Below are 20037 nucleotides of genomic sequence, written 5' to 3'. Positions count from 1 at the left end.
GGTCTGCTTCGCAAGACAATATGCAAATAGTTAAAACGTATGCAGACACCTTGTCTACCATAAAACAATTTGCTACTTTCTTAAAACCTTTGTTAGGGACGTGAATAAACCACGCTCGTTTAAATAAGAGTCAAGAGATTAGTACCTGAATGCAGTAATCACACATCACAAAATCATTTTCTCGTGAAAACGATCACTTTTAATTGCTCTAAGCTCTGCGACACGCCTCCTTTTAATTGTGGCATTTAAGTGTACACGGAGGTGGGATTGAGAGAGCAGCATGAAACATTTGTACTTGTTACATTTTCAGTATAGGAGGATGACTCACAACCCCTGTCTTCTTTCCTTTTTTCCCTTCAATTGCAGAGCTGCAGCGATTCCTGTGACAGTCTTGGTGAGCACACAAAGCACAGCCAAATTTGTCTCCGTTTCCTTTTTTTGAGGAGAATCCTTGGTTACTAGTATTCTTCTATTGGTTGTATTGTGGAACAGGAAGCATGACCATTTAAGTCCTCTTGTGCAGACAGAGTAACTTGCATCCTGCGACTTGATGTTCCCTAACTGGTTTTCCCGGCTTGTGCCATTAATAAACATGAGAATTTCGCATTTGTGTCACCTAGTGCTTAATTTATTTAATTTATGAGTTGATTACTAAACCCATCAACGCTAATTACAACCTCGTAACTTTTTTCCACCGCCACCCCCCCTTCCCATGAATTAACAGAAAAACGCATAATTAAAAAAAATCTTTTTCGCGTTTACTATGCTGAATTTGCTAACTCAATTTCATGTGCATTTACAGAAAACGGTTGACAATCTCGCCATCTTAACACAGCATTTAAGGAAGAGCCAATCTAGCTGTAATTCTTTTGTAAGATTTCAAAGTGATTGCTTTAATAAACCTGTACCTATTTATGAATAAATCAGCGAACTGACAGAATGTTATCGAATTATGTCAAAACCCGAATCCATATGATTTCCAGAACACTTTGTTCAATTTATCTGTACTGTCCACAGAGTATAAGTCTTATACTGTTACTACGAAGGAAAACTAGAACACCTGGTGTTTTATCATCATCATCCGAGTACACAGATCGTGCCTTGAAGAGGCAGTTGAAGGTTCACGATGTAATTTAATATGCAATTAGTTTTGAACCCCTATGTATCTTTATAATAAGCTTTTCAATAAGGAAATCTGATTTGGGTACAACATGGAACTACGGTGTCGACTGAAAAGATTCTGAACTGTGATCAGCTTATCTGCCTTAAACAACTCCTTTTTCTCGGTTCCTTGCATTTCCGGATCTGAAGGTTACGTGTTGAGACCCGACAAAATTTCAGCGTGTCGGATCTGACAGCACAATACATTATTTTCTCTCTCCTAAAAATCTGGCACAGGCAACAGTGGGCATGAATATTCAGTGTTCCGGCAACTCCACGCATACGTAATTGTTCGTGACAACCCCGCTGTAGGTAATTGTGAATGAGTTGGAGTTGCTGATGTCGTCACCATTTTTTCTGGAAGGTTCCCTTTGACTCTGGCTCTGACTCAACCGCCGAAGGAATGCCGAAGACAAGCACCAAATATGAAACAGGGTAGCTCGGATTGGAAGAAAAGCTGCGAGGAGGGACGATCCCTGGCAGGTTATGGACCAATCAGAGGAGAGCAGTAATGGGTGATTTTGTAAATCTACCCAATGGAACGAGTCAACTGGGGTGAGGGAAGAGAAGGGGCGCTGTTAAATGAATGGCTTAATTCCACACCAATAGAAAGTGAGAACGGGCCACACAGTCCAATCAGAAAAGGGCGAATATCGAGACGGTTTTCCCGAAATGGAATGTGGGAGGTGCTTCACTCGTGACAGATCGCAGGGTGACCAATGGCGTGGCAGTAGTAAGGATTGACAAGGTATTCCGGTATTCCCGGTGGTGAGAGGAAGGTGGGCGGATCTCGGGGAAGCTAGGTCGCGAAGCGTAGGCGGGGTTTGTGGAATAGGTTGACAGGCGAAACGGAGTCTGACAGTCAGCAAAGCGATACTCGGACACGGTAAGGTCCCAGGTTTTATATAAATAAGGGTGCTCGCTTAGATTTGCTATAACTTGCATCATGGTTTTGATTTGGACTCAGTTTGGTTTGAAACACAGAAACTTAAAGTGTAAGGTGCGTGTTATACACAGAAATGACAGCTGGATAATGGGGGTAAGATTTAAACTATTATTAATGTATTTTTTAAGTTTCATATTTTTTAAAAATATTCATTTTTTGTATGAAATGCATTGATCTGTATGTGTTTTGTGCATTGTCTGGGAGAAATAGAAACCGATTTTGTAGATGTCGTCCACCTTTTGTCTTAGTTTGCTCACCATGTGTTTCTAACAAGTTATTCGCCAAGTTAGAGCAGCTATCATTGACTGCATTGCTGAATCGCCTTCATGTCAAGTGTAAAAGAGCTTTAAACGTTTTACTGCAGAAAAGTTTAGTTTCTAAACATAATGTTGAATTCTACAAAATGGGCATTTTTCTACTATTGAGTATGAACAGAAATCTGTATTTCAGTTCTTCTGTATAGTCAGATACCATGGTCAAACTGTGGATTTATTGAACAAAGGGTGATTTTTTTTCAAGGCATAGCTACTATAGCCAGGTAAGGGATATATATATAACTCAAGTTCCATATCTAACAGAATTAATTAAACTTAGACATCTTTAAAATAATATGGGTCTGTATCTCAGACCTGTTTATCCAGTACTGTACAGTCCTATATTTGTAAATGGGAAGGTGTTTGAATACCTTTTGATTTTAAATCGATTAAATATCAGTGCTTAACGGGAAATCTTCATGGTTGTAGGAATTTTATTTGTGTAACAGTACTTTTAATTGCGTTTGTAAGTGATTTGATTTTTTTTAGTCCTTTCTCCCAGAAATGCTGGAGGTTGATAAACCATAAACGGGGTACTCACGCCAGCCTAACTTTAACTTCAGATTTTTGAAAATATCTGCCTTCTGACCTAATAAGTGGAAAGGATGCTGTGGTATCAGTAGCGCATAGGTACAGTACAGTAATGTATAATGTTGAACCGGCATTGTGTCGCCTTGACAGCAAAGAGCCTTTGGTAGGCTTAGATTTTTTTATTTTTCTGAAAGGACGGTCGTAATTATTGTTTTCCGCCCACGCTTTTATGAGTAAAATTAAGATAAAAAAATAAAAAGCCTTACGAGTATAGCTCTGTATCTGCCATTCATTAAGACAGTATTGAAATCCTTTGTACACGGGCGGAACCTGGACTATGCACAGAAAATATCTCCGTTATTTTTTTTATCAACCATCTGCATTTTAATTTTCATTGAGCTTGCATGTATTTCATGTCTGTGTTCATTAATCTTCATCTCGAGGTTTATTCAGTAGACGAGTCAACATAGATCCGGGTCTCTTTGTCTTCTTTCCCTTCCCTCGTCTACTCTAATTTACCTACAGCAGATTTTTTAAAATATATACAGTATATATAGGCTCCTTTTTGATGTATACCTTAAATTCTTGTTTGAAGTCACTACCTCCGTGGAATAGAATAAGTATGCTTTTATCTAATTGTTCATAACTGGCACACAGACTCACTTTTTAGAATGCTCTGTGGATTTACAATTTACAGATAAAATCTGTAGAAAATGCATTACCCATCTAATGACAGTACAGGATAAAGAAGGGCTGCTGTCCCTTGGACAGCCTTACAATCAGACATGACGCACACTGCAAACCATTGACCTTAGAATGTACCAGCCTTTTTTCTACACCAGGGAACAGGCAACATATTTCTTTTTAGAATTCCTCTCATGCACACATCTGAGATCAGGCTTTGGAGCTGCATTCCAGCATCTTTCTAAATTCTTCACATAGCATCTTCATTATTTACAGCAAGGGTCTCTTCTCTTTTTATGAGTTAGGATTTAGAGCACGAGAGAGAGTGATGTCTTGGGTTTCGAGGCAGTCGTTATCATTGCCACAAGATATTTTAAATAAACGGCTGGTGCTTTTTGGATATAATGCACAATCTCCGCCAGGCAGCTGGTCCTCATCAGTTAATAATTTGTATCAGTGCTGCTATAAGACAAGCTGAGGGTGTTGGTTTTTAGAGACTCTGAAGAGAAGTACTGCTGCTCTCCCCGAGAATTGACGTCTAAACATTCGATGGGGAGGACTGACACTTAGAAATATTGATGTAAAACATTTGGTTTTTTATTAGATCAATATAAAACAATACATTCTATCTTGATTTCTAAATGCATTGAAAGATCCAAACTATTCCAAACTATTCAATCTGAATACATTTGATTTATTTTTGAGGGGGAAGGGGAAGGGAAAGACCCCTGTCTTGTCTACATGAAAGCAAATATTTGCCACCATTTACTTTAGCATGCAGATTTCATATTGTAATAATTTTGCTTGTTTTTGTTGAGGGTGGTAAAGGTGTCCAAACTTACATTCTTATGAGATTATTAAAGAAAAATTAATAATAATGAATTAATCTGTCACTCACTTTCAAGTCCTATGATGAACAGTTACACTCAATGAAAGCCATAAATATAAGATTGGACTACTTTGCACCCTGTTGTACTAATTGCTGCTTGGATCATAAGTCACTTGTGTCTAGCTGACTTGCATTTGCCTGGTTTCCCAGCAAGCAAGGGTCATCCCAGAAGCACAGTGTCTATCCATCACCGCCATGGGGAAGGATTACTACAAGATACTGGGCATCCAGTCAGGCTCTAATGAAGATGAGATTAAAAAAGCCTACAGGAAAATGGCACTCAAGTTCCACCCCGACAAGAACAAGGAGCCTGACGCCGAAGATAAATTCAAGGAGATCGCTGAGGCCTACGAAGTGCTGAGTGATCCTAAGAAGAGGACCATTTATGATCAGTATGGCGAAGAAGGTGAGTGACAATCGTAGTTCAGATTAAATGGACATTAAGGTCTGTGTGTGTCTTTTCCATAAGAAAGCTGGTGACGTTTTTTTGAGATGAGGGAGCCTTTGACCGTGTAGTTTGATTTTAGTCAGATAAAATCAACATCCCATAAGAAACTGTGGAAGAAATAGTCTGTGTTTTTGGCATTCACAATGTAATGCATTGTATTGACAGGGGGTAGTGACTCAGGAGATAGCACTGAGATGACAAACTTCACACCCACCTTTCTCACAATAAGATGTGATGTGTTGGTTCAAGCCTTCACTCACAGGAAGAAATTGGTGTCCTTTTAAAGTACCTTATGAGAATATGGAGTCAGTCAATACCTCATCACGAACAGGCAGTTGTTAGCATTGCAATACTGTGGTGTATTTAAGCCACTGTTAGTGAAGCACATTTCCAGTCCCCATGTTTTTAAAAATCATCACTGTTCCTGTAGTACTATAAAACAAGACATCTTTTCATCTGTTATTAGTAACATTTAAATAATGTTGTTAAACTTCCTTTAATGTAGTACCGAAGGCCTATATATATTTTATATTTCTACATTCCTGCACTAGAGGTGTTGTTTGGTTAGTTAGGCTAATTTGCTCCATAAACAAGCCCTAAAGAATAGCACAAATGGTCTTCAAATGGTTGACTTATCTCATTTATGTCCTTTACACATGACATTTTGTCTCACTTCAAATGTGTTCTGTGATTTCATTTTCACACTGGACATATGCAACAGGAAATATTCAGTAATATCAATTTTCTAAGCCTTTTCTCAAATACTGGTAACAGGGAAGTGTCAAAGTACATTAAACAAAATCTCAGTTTCCTAGAAGCCTAAAATACCTGTATATCACAGTCAAAATACAGCACCAGAAGTTGACTGTTTAGACAGACAGACCAAAATAAGAGTGAGGTATCACAGACTCACAGCAAGTCTGACTCCAGCAGATGGAGCTGTTTATGATTCAGTGTTCCAACACTCACACTGTGTGCTGGCTTGTGTGCCAATTTGATGCATCTATATTTAGAAAGAACCCATGTACTTACAATGCAGCCTATAATCCAGTACCGTTTTGTGTCACGCTGTGGAGAAACGGCACATGCTGTACAAATTCACATTTTGATGTCTTTTCATTCCTTACTCTCTCCTCTACCGCCTGCGAAGATGAAGGTCAAGGTTACCTATAGGTTTCACAGTGATGTGGAAAAACTGGACTCCATAACCTGTATCTTTAGTGTAGCTTTTGTGTGGGTCCTGTGAGATGGTCTTGAGTTGCCAATACCTGCTTTGTCAGTCTTGGAGCATAGGGGATGGCATGCAGCACTAGAAAATGTGAATCCTAATTTATCATATGACATTGAACTGAAATTCCCTAGTTTTTTTCTCAGCAAAAGCCAAATATGAAACTAACTTTATGATATGTATTACAATTGAACATGCTTCCCAGGTCCTACTTCCCGTCAGATATAGATTCCTGTCCCATTTTACAGTTTTTAAATTTTATAGCCAACTTATTTCTTTTCGTTTACTTAGCCCTCCGGTCTGGTGAATTATTTTAAGAATGGAACCAGACAATTGGCATAGCTTCTCTTTTTAAATAGAGACTACTGGTATCTTGTTTTTTAAAGCTGTGTACAAGAGTGCATTGACTAGGGATGAAATGGGAAACTGTCGTGTCCTAATTCTTGATTATTTCTGGTGGTATGGAGCTCATATGACAACCTTTTCCAAATTCATGGCTTGACATGCAGACAGCGCATGAAATTATTTAAGCAACACTTGAATATCTTTTTAAAAATCACACACCTAGTAGCCTTCTTTTGAGACTCATTCGAATTCATGAGAATATATTCCTGTTGAATGGCCCTGTTTTATTTTTAAATGTAAGCCAATACCATTGCCTAGAAAGCACAATTTCCTTGATTTTCACTCAAAGCAGCTCTCTAATGGCCTGTCCATGTTTCGTGCAGCTCTTGTAAATCCAGAAAAAAACAGTGTTGTCTCGGGTCCTATGAAAAAGGATAATGTCTGACCATGCTTTAATAGTAAAATAATACTTCAGTGAAGCAGAGTGTCATACAGGAATACTTCTACTTTATGTCCAGGTCTTAACTGATTGACGGGCACTCTCTCACAAGGTATCCGTCCCAGGCCACAGACAGCACTAAATTCTGCCAGGCTGTGATAAATTTAGTATCACACTGTCTGTGTGGGAGTTCACTTCAGAGCAGAGCAGTTTAACAGTTGTCTCTAGTAAAAACAAGGAAAAAAAAAGTAACACCTTCCAAGTTAAGACTTGATGCATACAAAAGATTAGGGATTAGCGTAGGAATAGGGCCAATAAAACTGTCATTGCCCATGCTTTTTAATGATGTGTCAACCTCAGAAATAATGTTAGATTCAGTGGTAGGTACGGTAAAAGTATTTTCTTTTACCATATGATTGGCAAAGGAATCATTATCTTTAGGTGCTACAGCCCATTTCATTCTTCACATAATTTAATTGACCTCGTCATCAGTGGCAAGAAGAAACGATTTGTGTGTATGCTGTCATGGCTGATGCATTAGGTGAAGACCAAGTATTGATATGTCAGTTACAGCATCTAAAAGAATCCTTACATCATTCCATATTAATAAAAAAAACAAAACTAGGAAATATGGTACAGTTTCTGAAAGGAGCAAGATGGCTTTGTTTCAGCACTGCCTTTATAGAGTAATAGCAAATGTCACAGTGCCAGAAAGCAGCTACTGCACGTAAGTGTCCAAGGACCTGGCTTCTCCTTTGATCCTAGCTGCTGCAAGCAGATCTGCAGCACACACTGCCTGAACAATAGGGTGGACTGATGACTGCTTACTGAGATCTTCCTTCGTGGGTGTAGATTTCATCCTTCTGCATTGCACAGCAAGGAACTGTTTCCAATCACTATAATGCCTCCTTCTGCCATTATTTTATCTTGGAAAGGTTAGGGTTAGATAAAAGGTTATTCTTATCACATTCAATGCAGCAGGAAAAGCCAAGCTAAATATCAAGAATAATTTAGTGATATGTACTGAAAAGGTAGCAACTTTGATTTTTTAGAGCACAGAATGTTTAATAATAGATTCCTTCTGGACTAATAACTTCTCTTTACTGAGTGATTTTTTTTTAATTTACAGAGAAGATTTTCTAGTTCCAGAGACCTTTAAAATAAACTGCAAGATTTAATTCATGCATATTTATCCATATCAAGTTTCAAGGCTCTTGAGCAGATAAACTGCAATCCCATTCACCAAACCCATCAATCCTCAATCCTATCCCAATATAAGAACAGGCTGTTTCTTCTTAAGTTGGACATGCTTGAAAAGTGCTCTGTCTTGTAACTGTTGTTATCTTATTAATACCCGTGCTTGTTCATAGGCATTGCATCTAAAATTAGAGCTGGCACTCACCACATATATGTGAAAAGTAGATCTACTCTCTTAGTGAAAGCTAAGGAATATGGAAAATTACTGTCCATTTATTTTAAGCATTAATTCCACAGGCTATAGATTTGAAACAGGGACTTAAGGTTTGATATTAATCCCCTTCTGCTGTATGTAGATTAGTCACATTTCATTGGGATCAGAATTTGTGCTATAAACAAGATGCATTACTTGGTCAATATAGTATTACTTTCCCCAGCAAGGCAGTGTGGTGTAGCATATTCTTTAGGATGTCATAAGGTATTAGCTCTGGAAAGGAGTTGCTTGAAAATACTCAACTCATCTCTGGAGCCATCCATGTGATGACAGCTTTGAGCAGAATAAATGATCTTCTCTGACTACAAAACAACAATCTTGACAGTTAATTGTAAGGAAAGATTATCAAACTAGTGTCTTCCCAGAGTGTTTTTTCATACTCTCAAAGGTAAATCTGTTTTTGCTATACAGAGATATGTTTGGAGGATGCAGGGGATGTGCGGTTAGCATCTTTGGGGGTTGCTGATGTAGGTTTTTTAATCCACATATAAAAAATAACAGAAAAAGCTACAGCTTTAATTCACATATACACTTGTTTTGCTTTCTGTAGGTCTGAAGGCCGGAGGAGGGGGGTCATCAGGGGGTCAGGGAAACGCCTATCACTACACGTTCCATGGAGACCCTCATGCTACCTTTGCCTCCTTCTTTGGGGGCTCCAACCCTTTCGACATCTTCTTTGGGGCTGGGCGCTCGAGGGGCACCACCAACGGCTTCGACCACGGGGATCAAGATCTGGACATTGACATGGATGGAGACGATGACCCCTTCAGTGCCTTCAGCCGCTTCGGCTTCAACGGCATCAATGGATTCCACCACGCCGGGGGCAGGAGGCATCACTCAGAGTCCCTGCATAGCCGCCGCAAGGTGCAAGACCCGCCCGTGGTGCACGAGCTGCGCGTCTCCCTAGAAGAGATCTTTCATGGCTGCACCAAGCGCATGAAGATCACCCGGCGCCGCCTCAATCCCGACGGCAGGACTATTCGCACTGAGGACAAGATCCTCAACATCGTCATCAAGAGGGGCTGGAAGGAAGGCACCAAGATCACCTTCCCGAAGGAGGGGGACGAGACGCCCGATAACATCCCTGCCGATATCGCCTTCCTGCTCAAGGACAAGGCCCACCCGCACTTCAAGAGGGATGGCTCCAACATTGTCTACACTGCCAAGATCAGTCTTAAAGAGGTATGTGTGCACTGGGACATGCTGGGGGGAGGGCTGGAGACCAGCAAAGAGAAAACTTCTGTGGGATCTTTGGGAAAGAGTCACAGCCCTAGAGTGTGCAGTGGTATAGCTGCCGATTACAGGACCTGCAGTCATTTTTGAAGATGGTATTTTCTTCCAGTGGTATTACTGTCACTGCAGGTGAAAGGATTTTGTTTTAATTTCTAAATTTCTAAACTTTATTATAGTTTAAATTAGCTTTGAATTATTAAAGATGCACTGTAGAGTACTTATCAACAGTGAAGGAATTATTGGTGGTACAGAGGGTAGCATGTAGAGACATACTGGATGATGTTATTGCTCTAGAATTCACACAGATGGCCTCTTGCATTAAGAGTGAAAAACATACTGTCTACAATTCATGGATTGTCGCCTATGGAGTACCCTCCAATACTTAATCAAGAGCACTTGCTGGGCGTTTGTTTGATAAAGGAACAGAACGCAAGCAAAATGGAGCGAAATCAAAATGACTGGCACTTCATCAGTATCAGTTAGGAGATTAAACAGTTTTGTTCCCAAATAAGATTCAAATGTAAATTTCCATTACGCTTCACTAACGCAAGCTGTAATGATGACTGATTTAGTTTACTCCAAGGCAGAGAGTTGCAGATCCATTATTGCAATGTTGACATGGCTGCAAGAGAACAAGCCCCTCTTTTCTGTGCCGTGAATTAGGGTGACCTGCTGCCGGGTCAAAAGATTTGCAGCCTACTTCTGGAGGCTGTTTGTAGGTAACTGTATCACACCTGCATTGAGTCATTAATCCTGGCAGCCTACCCGCACGTAGAAGGAACCTTTACTGATTTAATACATCTGCCATTGGAACTATGGACTATCACCCACTTTAGATAGGTCAGGGTCATACAGGAGGCAGCTGAATCTTTTCTGCCACTTCATAATAAGTGGCCTCTAACTATACCTTCTGCCACAACAGGATAATGTAATCCATTCCCCATATTAGAGTGACTTGTATAATGACTTTGGTAGATTAAGCACTGCTACCTGATTGGATTGGAACCAGCAGTTTAAAAAGTGATGCCAGTGTTGTTTGACCATACCATACAGAAATTCATTCATTCAAATAGAAATCCATCACAGACCATCATGGCTTCGGTTTAATCTACTTTTGTAAATTTGTTTTGTCTTATTTTTTTATTTACGGTAGTTTTTAAGACATTGGTTTAGGAATAAGCAGGGGGTTATATTCAAATTCTGCAGAGTAAAAGGTCTTTAAAATAAGGAGCACTTAAAATAAGGAGCTGCTGGTTAAACTTGCTTTGGAAGCTCTGAAATGAGCTGGCAGGAATAGACACTGTTTTAGCAGCAAGCCCCATGGCTGGTGTACAAGTTCAGAGGATGGCAGATTGACTTGGCTGTGACCTGACACTCAGGATTATGTAACAGACTGACCACCTGTCCACAGACTGGAGGACATCCACATGGGGGAACAGAGCTGGCAGCTCTGAAAATACACATTCTGTTTATACCTGACTGGACAGGAGCCTCCTGCCTTACCCGGCCAGTGACAATGCTTCCCTGAGTGCAGAGAGTGTTTCCCTTGCTCATTGTTCAGTGTTCAAACCTGGGTCATGTCAGTAGCTGACTGTGACTGGGATTCCCCAAGCAGTGGCACACGATTAGCTAACCAACATTGAGGATAGGATGTGATTAGTGGACTAGAGCTCTCTCGGTCGCCACGACAAGCACAGCCTCCCAGATGTTTGCAGGCATCTGGTGCTGTCATTGAGTGATCTCCTCCGATTGGGTCCTAACCTCCACTGCAGGACTGTGGTGTGTTAAAAGGCGAGTGGCTTGAAGGTGGGCAGGGTGGAGGAGTCTGCCTACATTTCCTCGTTCTCCCCTGTGTGTGGCCACAGGCAGGTAGCTGAGAACTGTGGTGTGACTGTTTGTGTGTAATATAATTTGGCTGTTCCAAATTGGATGGCTGTAACCGAAGTAATATATGATTCTACATGTAGAAAAAAGCAGACAAAAATCAACTGGAAAACATTTCCATTAACTAAGCCATTGTATCAGCCTGGATCTCAATGTATATTTTCGAAGTAATTTAATAACTTTCAGTGGACATGACAGTGAACTTGATATTTCTTTTGCAAAGCTACTGCAGAGATATAATTAACTACATATAGAAGTGGCAATAGAACTGAATTCCTTCAGACAGCTGTTGGGAATCTATTGGTAGGAAACGATCATTAACTGCTGCATTCCCTCTGGGGCGTTTCAGTGTACTAGTCTGCCCTTCTAAGTTGCCAGCTGTGGATAAGTGGGAATTATTCTCTCCTGGAGTGTGTGAGCACCCAGGAATCTCATGCCTCTGTGTCATGTGCTCAGTTCCAGAGATCACTTTCTGAAAAGGCTTTGCCAGCATACTGGCCCAAGAGAGGGCAATCTCTCATTTTGGCATGGCAACAGCAAGGAAAGGGAAATTCTTGTCACTGTATTATTTGTAGCTTACATTTTCAATTAATTTAATTTGTCTGTACATTTCAGTGCTATTAAATATGTCATAATTGATTTTTTTATGCATTACAAACATTAACATGTCCAGCCAGTGTGTCTCAATACTGGCACATACTGTTTTACAGGTATGCCTCATTAGTTATTTAAGGGACTCAATACAATATTGGTCAAAATGAAATACTGTCTTGCTTTGATAGCACTTTAGTGAAATAGTTAGTACTTTATTTCTAACTTTCTTTGGGGTACAGTCTAGACTTTCCACAGAAGCAACTGTGCATGGTGCTTGTCTGCTGCCGAAGAGGTAGACACCTTTGAATGCATCTTTAGTTCAGTTAGGACAATACCTAAGGACAGTTAGGTTGTTCTTGGTTGTGACACAAAACCCTGTGAAACCTGTTTTTTTTGTTGCTTCACAGTCTGTATTGGTAAAGAACTGTCAGTCCTTGAATACGGCATACTGTTGTGGTTTATTTGGATACCACTTACCAACTTTGGGGTTTTGCATTTCCATGAATGCAGCAGGGATCAGTTTCTAGGAAAAGACCAGCATAGGAACCATGAAATTACTCTCTGGCACATTTGGCCTATAGGAGAGCCAAGAGTCCTTGCGTGCAGTCAGTAGAAACATGCTACTTGGCACTCATCTTCCTAGTAGTGATACACAGTGCTGATTAATCTGCATTTAGTTCATAGTGTCAAATTAAAGACTCACATTGGGGCCAAACGTGGTGCAGTACAATGTCAGTCTGTATCTATGGTATAACTTCTTCCTTTACAATCAGTACAAATGCTGCAGCTGCAGTTGTACTGGTGTTTTGCTGCAGTTGCTAGGGCCCAGGAGCTATAGGTCAACATTGATGTTTTTGATTTAGAAAGGTAATGTTGTCTGTACTGTTTTAGCTTAAAAATAAGAAAATCGTTTCAATGGCCCTTGAATGGCAAGTGTGAACCAAGTCTGAGAAGTGCAAACAAACCTTTTGGCTAAATCCTAATATGTTGTACCGTAGTATATCATTAAATTAAGTGCTTCTCAAAGTATTGCTGTGCCTTGTCTGCCGGTTGTTTTAAAAAGTTTTGTATATGTTTAGCACCTTGGCAACAAGACTGACCTCTTCTTTATTTAGCCAGCAGACGGCAAGATTTACTCTCCAGAGAGCTGAACTGACAAACACTCACACTTGAGATGCCATGACATTCTTCACCTCAATCCAAGTCTAAAATGCCATGATTCTCAATGAGAAATATGTTATGATGAGAATATATCATTAGCAATATTCTGTTGCAACTACTACCAACAAAAAATCAAGTACAGTTATATTTGCTGAAAGAATCTAGGATGCATAATGGTGAAATGTCTATGCTAATCAAATTTGTATATAGCCCATTTAAAGCTATTTATCAATAGGGAGGCTTTATGATTTAGGCACCTTATAAAATGATAAGATGCAAGTCTCCAAGTTTACATGACACATGACACAATGCTCAGTAGTAAACCACATAGTAATTTAGGAACAATTGTTTGTTCCAAGAGTTAAAAAAGAAAACGATAGTATTTGCAAAACAGAAAAGAAAGGATGTAGGATTATTTTTAAATATACCATCAATTGTAATGTAAAACATGAAGATATTAACAGTAAACAACTCTTTTCCCTAGAAAAGACATTAGTGCATGTGTCTGTAAGAAAAATAATATTGTATTATTTAGATAATTTGCTTAAGATAAGGGTTTAACTTTACCTTTATTCCAAAAACAGTTAACGTTGTGATCTAGAACCTACCAGTGCAATGCAAAATTCTTCTTACATTCAGTCTTCTTTGGATTTCATCCAGGAGCGATCACTTTTTTCTCAAAACGCTCTGGTTGCTAACCAGTGGAATGGGCCCTGCTTTTAATTAAATGCTCACTCTCCTTTACTAAACCTGTGTTAATGGTTCAGAGTTATAATAAGTTCATTATGAGGTCCAATAGTTTTGTTTTTTCATCCTGTTTCCTGAAGAAAACATGGCTAGTGTTTCCATCTCCACTGTATTTCACGTGTACAGTAATATTAAGCTCTTAACATCAAGAATAAGTGATTGATATTTCTTGAGGGAAGAGGCGTACAGTTGGTACACTGAGGGCAGAGAAAGAAGAAGTTTTATTTCTCAAGTGCAGTTCTTCCATGGGAAATTTTTTATTACAGTGGTCTCGGTAGCAGTGAATCTTTAATTTCCATTAGTATTTAGCCTAGCAGTGGTGAGTCAAAGGCTCTTTGGTAATCTTTCTCCGAGATTATCAGTAATTATTTTATGAGGCAGCTGGAGAATTTATTTTTCCTTTGGAAAAATTCAAGTCTTAGAATGCTACTATTCAAAATCCCACACTTTGCTCTTGAGTCATTTTCTTTTTGCAGTTTTTTAGGAAGGAACTGACCTCAGTGCTGATAAGGTTTCATACCCCTCAATGCAGCTGTTACCAGCCGTGTGTGAAGATAATTTTACTGTACTTTAAACAGACACTGAGCTGAAGGAAAAAACTAACACAGACATTTGTGAAGAATTAGTGGAACATCAGCCTGTCTGAGAGACAATTTAGACTGGCCAAACGTCAGCCCTTTTCAGATATTCATAAACATTTTATCAGCTTAGCTCTTTGTGTAGAACTGAGGTGTAGACAAGAAAAATAATGATAAAAATGGTTCCCACGTTTATCTTTCTGCTTTATTCACCACCTCCTTCTTCATAATCCTGTACAGTATATTTTTAATTTTATTTTTTTTCCATGTCTGTGGGAGTTTTCAATCCATTCAAGAATTTAAAACATGTTAAAAAATGGAAAAAACGGAAGTCTGTTGTGCTGAATCTGTTCTGCCTTCCTCACTGTTTCTGGTACATTGTGTTCTGTTCTTTCTCCCACTCCAGCTTGCTCTCTCTCCCTCCCACTTAATTTTCATCCCACGTTTTCTCCCTGCCTGCCCCTGCTCACTCTGAAGCCAGCTGACAAACTCCTGAAACAATTTATGGCCTCAGCTGATTCTTCAGTTAGCTCATCAGCACTGTGAAATGAGACTGCAGTCTAAAATTAGGCATCCTCAACACTCCCACACACGCACACACAAACACACATACAGTTTTTGTATCGTTCCTGCCTTTTCTGGGTAATAATTTACTTATGTAACAAAGCAATTTAAGCAATTCTGCTTCAGTTCAAAACACAGCTCATAACTGAAATAAAGCTTTAAAGACCCTTATAACTATGACTTCTTTAACCTCATGGCTGTCTCCCAACTATCCAAGACTAATGACAGGTTATTCTGGAGTGGTAGTTTATTAATAAAACGGCAAATACTTGAAAATATTGTGATTACAGTTTTTATATTGACATAGAGAAAACTACTGGAACAGTTTTTGGTGAATAGCTGAGAGTACGTCATAAATTAAAATTAAAGTGCCTTCGGTGGACTGAAAAAAATCCAAAATGCAGGAGATATTTTTTCTTGCTGTTTGGTAAACTGTATTCTGTCTAGGCAAATAGACAGAAACAGACTGCAATAAATGTGTCACGTGAATTTCCATAAATAATTGTTACGTGGATAGTCCGTGAAGAGCAAAGAGCATTGGTATAATTCCTGAAGTCAAACCAGTGGAAACCTACTTAGGTTTTCATCTTCTCTGACATACCTTTTATAGAACAGTTCCAACACTGAAATCTGAATGAGTCAATGTGACAGTATTTATACAATGCTGAAAAAAAGATCTATTGCATTCATTTATATTCTGTTTTTCTGCAGGCTCTGTGTGGTTGCACAGTCAACATTCCTACCATCGACAATCGAGTGATTCCTCTGCCTTGCAGTGACATCATCAAGCCAGGCACAGTGAAGAGACTGAGAGGAGAGGGCCTGCCCTTTCCCAAGTCCCCAACACAGCGTGGGGACTTAATAGTGGAGTTCCAGGTGCGCTTCCCTGACAGAATACCACCACAGTCCAGAGAAATCCTCAAACAGCATCTGCCCCTGTCCTAGGACCCAGGACGGAAAGGGAAGGGGAATCATTGGGCTTTCTTTTCTTTTTATCATTTTTTTATTACTCACAGACACTTATTTCAGAAGAAAGAAAAAAAATGTGCCACAAAGAACTGCAAGAGTTAATTTTGTTATCTTTTTATGTAAAGATGTATTCATTTTTGTAAATTATAATATTTTACGTTTTTTTTAATACAAGTGGGGGGGAAAAACTGTTTGTGAGGTTGATCAGCACCATGCAACCTCAGAAAGGGTTCAGCGGTGGAATTTTTCTTCTACCTGCAATGCTTGTACTAATGGGATATGTTTTTCTAGTTGTTCTCTCTTTTGTAAGGACAAGTTGAGGACTTTTTAGGGGGATGGAAAAGAATATGGTTCTTTATTGTAAAGAACTTAGATTTCTTTGAATTTTACAAAGGGAACTTGGATTTTATACTTTACAGAGAGAAGACCAGGGGACTAAGTTAACTTCCTTCGTGGCCTTTGTTTTTCCAGCTAAGCCAATTCAGCTGTTTTATGATGTGGATGAGCTCTGAATGTCAAATAAAATAAAATCCTTCTTTAAACCTTTGGGAACCGGGTCATTTAACAATAGAAAGGTACTATTCTTGTGACAATGATAGAGATTAATAATTTCAGCTGTTTTCAGGCATGACACGTGAAATTAAATCTTGTATGAAATATTTGGTTATGGGGTCATTTTACAGTAAAAGGCTACTGTTCCTGAGATGAACAATGTCAAAACCATATTGGCAGAATACAAACCTGTCACACACTAGTTAATACAGACACAAAGGCTGTGTCTTAAAGGTGCTTTTTGCCTGTGACCTTGGTATGTTAAAGAATGACTTAAAGTTGTTCTCAACTGCCTTAAACTTTTTTCAGGATTTTACACTAGGTGCCCAAATCACAGAGGGATTCTGAGTGCCTTACTTAGGCTCTAACCAGCAGCCTTCCATACAGCAGTTAGGCTGTGTGTATGTAATACACACAAGATTTTAAAATACTAAAATACAGGACACAGAAGTAACAAGTAATGATTAGTTAACATTTGAAATGTAGTTAAATGGTGATATTTCAATTCACAAGCGCAAAATAGTGGCTTTTTACTGTACACTGGCCCTGAATGTGGACTGTGTACATGATGAATTGAGTAGGGGTGAGAATATCTATAATAATGTGCATTATGACACAGGGAATACATCAGATAAAATTAACTCCTCTTTTGTTACAAATGTTTATAAAATACTTAAGGTGAAGTGAGATTGCTCACTCTAATTATAAAAAGTTATTCATTCATATTCATATACTTTTCTACATAATTAAGACAAAGGTACCCGGCCATGTTGTTGAGGGGGATACTCTGGCTTCTTTGGAGAAATAGCTGGAGGAGATCTGCTAAACATTTAACTGCTAACAAGCAATGAGCTGGATGGGCTACATGGCTTTTATAAAAACATATTTTTATGTTTTTATATTAGTCCAAACATGCTACTGTATGTTGTCAGTATAATTTCTGCTCTCTTGAAACTAGGATTTCAGATTTTACTATAAACAATTTTGGAGCTATTGTTTGGGAAAATGGTTTGTAATAAGATATTACACAACATTAGAAATACTTCGTTTAAGTTAATGCTGATTAAGTCTCCTGTATTTTTCCCATAATATTGTACTAATGTGCTAAAAAAAGATGCCATTTGTATACAGTAATACTTGATCAAGAAGTAATTATTCTTGTTCTTATTCAAGAATAGTAATTATATATAAAACCAGATTTTAAAAAAAAGTTACTTTAACATTATGAAATTTAAAATACATTTACGCCACATGTGCACAATTCCTGGATAAAATCATTTGTCTGTGCATGTACCCTAAAACGATTTATTGCTTAACAATATCAGTAGTATTTTAATGTCAACATTTCCCCCCCAAATCCATCCCATTCAATTTTTGAATGACAAAGTATCATACATTTAACTAGTATGTATCATAATACATACTATAGCATTATGTTACTTAACTCACTTTGCATAGTGGACACAGAAATACCATCGTTTTCTGTGTTGTACAGGATACATTTACAGTACTGTCAGCATTTAACATAAAAAAGAATAATCAAAGTATTTTTTCTGTCATTTGTTTAATCTCACTGCTCAGTCCTATGTAACTATACCACCAAGTTAATATATTCTTTTAATTGTCCTTGAGAACTAGAGCTGACAGGATAAATCAATTTGATATGTAATGGTGGAACTTTGCCTATATACTGTATCCCAGTCAGTATGCTCAGCTCCAGCCACTGTGATCCAGTCCCATTGTGTGTTACTGCTAGAACTCTTCAATCTCAAGGAAGTTAACAGGTTTCCTGTAAAAAGGTCCCCAACAGTCTGCTGATAGAATAAAGAGGGGACAGATGCCTCTAGCTGAACATAACTTTTAGAAACATTTTGAATGCTGTTTGTAGTGATCTTAGCAGCAGTTGTGATCTTTTTTTGTAAACAACTAGGAAAACAAAATAACTTTACCAAATATTTTGACTTTAAATTTAGTTTTCTAATATGGTGGACATATTTGCATTGACAAACAATCCAAATCTTAAATGAAATCTGTTAGTCCAGCATTGTATGTTTTTTATACAGCTGACTTTCTTCTGAGAAATGTAAACATGAATTTACCATTAAAAAGCACAAAAAGTTGATTTTTGGTTTTAAATGCAAAATCAAATGTTTACAAAAAAACAACCTGGAATACTATTTTGCAGATATTTAAGCTTTAAAGTTTTAGATTACACTTAAAGTGTAACAGTCTACACTAACTACACAAACATGTATTGGCCATTGACTGGCAGCAAACGGTTTTATTTTTTGTGTTCTGCATTGTTTTCAGCATTATTAATTAGGATAATTGCACTTTAAAATCTTACTCTTTCTTCACCTTTACAAAGACTGCTCATGTCTGTCAAATGTAGCCAATGAATTCATTGGATTTCATATGACTTTGTTAAAAGAAATACAATGTTGATGAAAATTTATAGATAAAGAATTAAAAATACATGAAAAAAAACCTCAAAAGTGTTTTCTGTGTTATTCTGACTGAATTCAGTGTGTGAATGCCAACTTGTCACTCTCTTCCTAACAGAAGAAAATGTATCGAGCCATACCTGATATATTCTGATACAGTCTGGCAATACCTGATACATTCTGATACAATCAGGTAAAACCTGACATAGTCCCAGACAATCAGCCATTACCAGATAAACTGATGCAGTCAGGCAATACTTCATCTGATGCGATCAGAAAATACCTGTACCTCATTCGCAATACAAGAAAATGCTGCTGTAAGGCACTCAAGGCACATGAACCATCATGCATCTGGTGAGGCACTCTCTGCTTGTGTTTTTTAAAGCAGAGGCAATTATTATACTGGGGTGTGAGAAGAAAGGGGAAATGGCCTAATAGTTTGTGACAGAAACAATTCTTAAACTATAACTGCTGCAAGCTGTGTTGTTGCAAAATGAAAATAAGTAAAAGAATGGAAATGTTTCTCTTCAAAGAAAGTAATGCTAAGTGCTCCAACTGCTGAAGTCCAGTGAACTCATACTCTGGCTCAGTGTAGGGTACTTCTGTCATGCTTTTTCCACTTTACTGCAGAGTGAAACAATCTCAAGATATATGGATAAAGTATTTACAAGTCAGATGTAAATGACATCCAAGTTGCTCAGCCTGTAAAGGCCCTTATTAAGTGTGCAGCTCAGCTATGTCACTAGTAGACTGAGAGCCCCAGGTGCCACAGAACATCTGACGCGTAGCACCAGAGTGTGGCGTGGTTAGAGAAGGACAGGATATTCTTGACGTAGTGTGCAGTTGCCAATCTCC

The 20037-nt window shown here is 38.5% G+C and overlaps 1 protein-coding gene across 3 annotated transcripts; it reads left to right on the top strand.

The window, feature by feature from the left end:
• The first annotated feature begins 1919 nt into the window (after positions 1 to 1919).
• dnajb5 (DnaJ heat shock protein family (Hsp40) member B5) lies at positions 1920 to 16728 on the top strand. 3 transcript variants are annotated; one of them, XM_088629560.1, is made up of 4 exons: positions 1920 to 2047; positions 4676 to 4931; positions 9007 to 9638; positions 15929 to 16728. In XM_088629560.1, exons 2-4 carry the CDS (start codon positions 4721 to 4723, stop codon positions 16160 to 16162), a joined length of 1077 nt encoding a protein of 358 aa, XP_088485686.1. In that variant the 5' UTR covers positions 1920 to 2047; positions 4676 to 4720; the 3' UTR covers positions 16163 to 16728. The 3 variants fall into 3 exon arrangements, with proteins under 3 accessions (XP_088485686.1, XP_088485685.1, XP_088485684.1); XM_088629559.1 differs by lacking the exon at positions 1920 to 2047 and adding an exon at positions 2048 to 2161; XM_088629558.1 differs by lacking the exon at positions 1920 to 2047 and adding an exon at positions 2054 to 2200.
• Positions 16729 to 20037: the final 3309 nt, after the last annotated feature.

Source organism: Lepisosteus platostomus, chromosome 4 (genome assembly GCF_059453375.1).
Source record: "Lepisosteus platostomus isolate fLepPlt1 chromosome 4, fLepPlt1.hap1, whole genome shotgun sequence".
NCBI lineage: Eukaryota > Metazoa > Chordata > Actinopteri > Semionotiformes > Lepisosteidae > Lepisosteus > Lepisosteus platostomus.
This window is presented reverse-complemented; position numbering and strand designations above follow the sequence as displayed.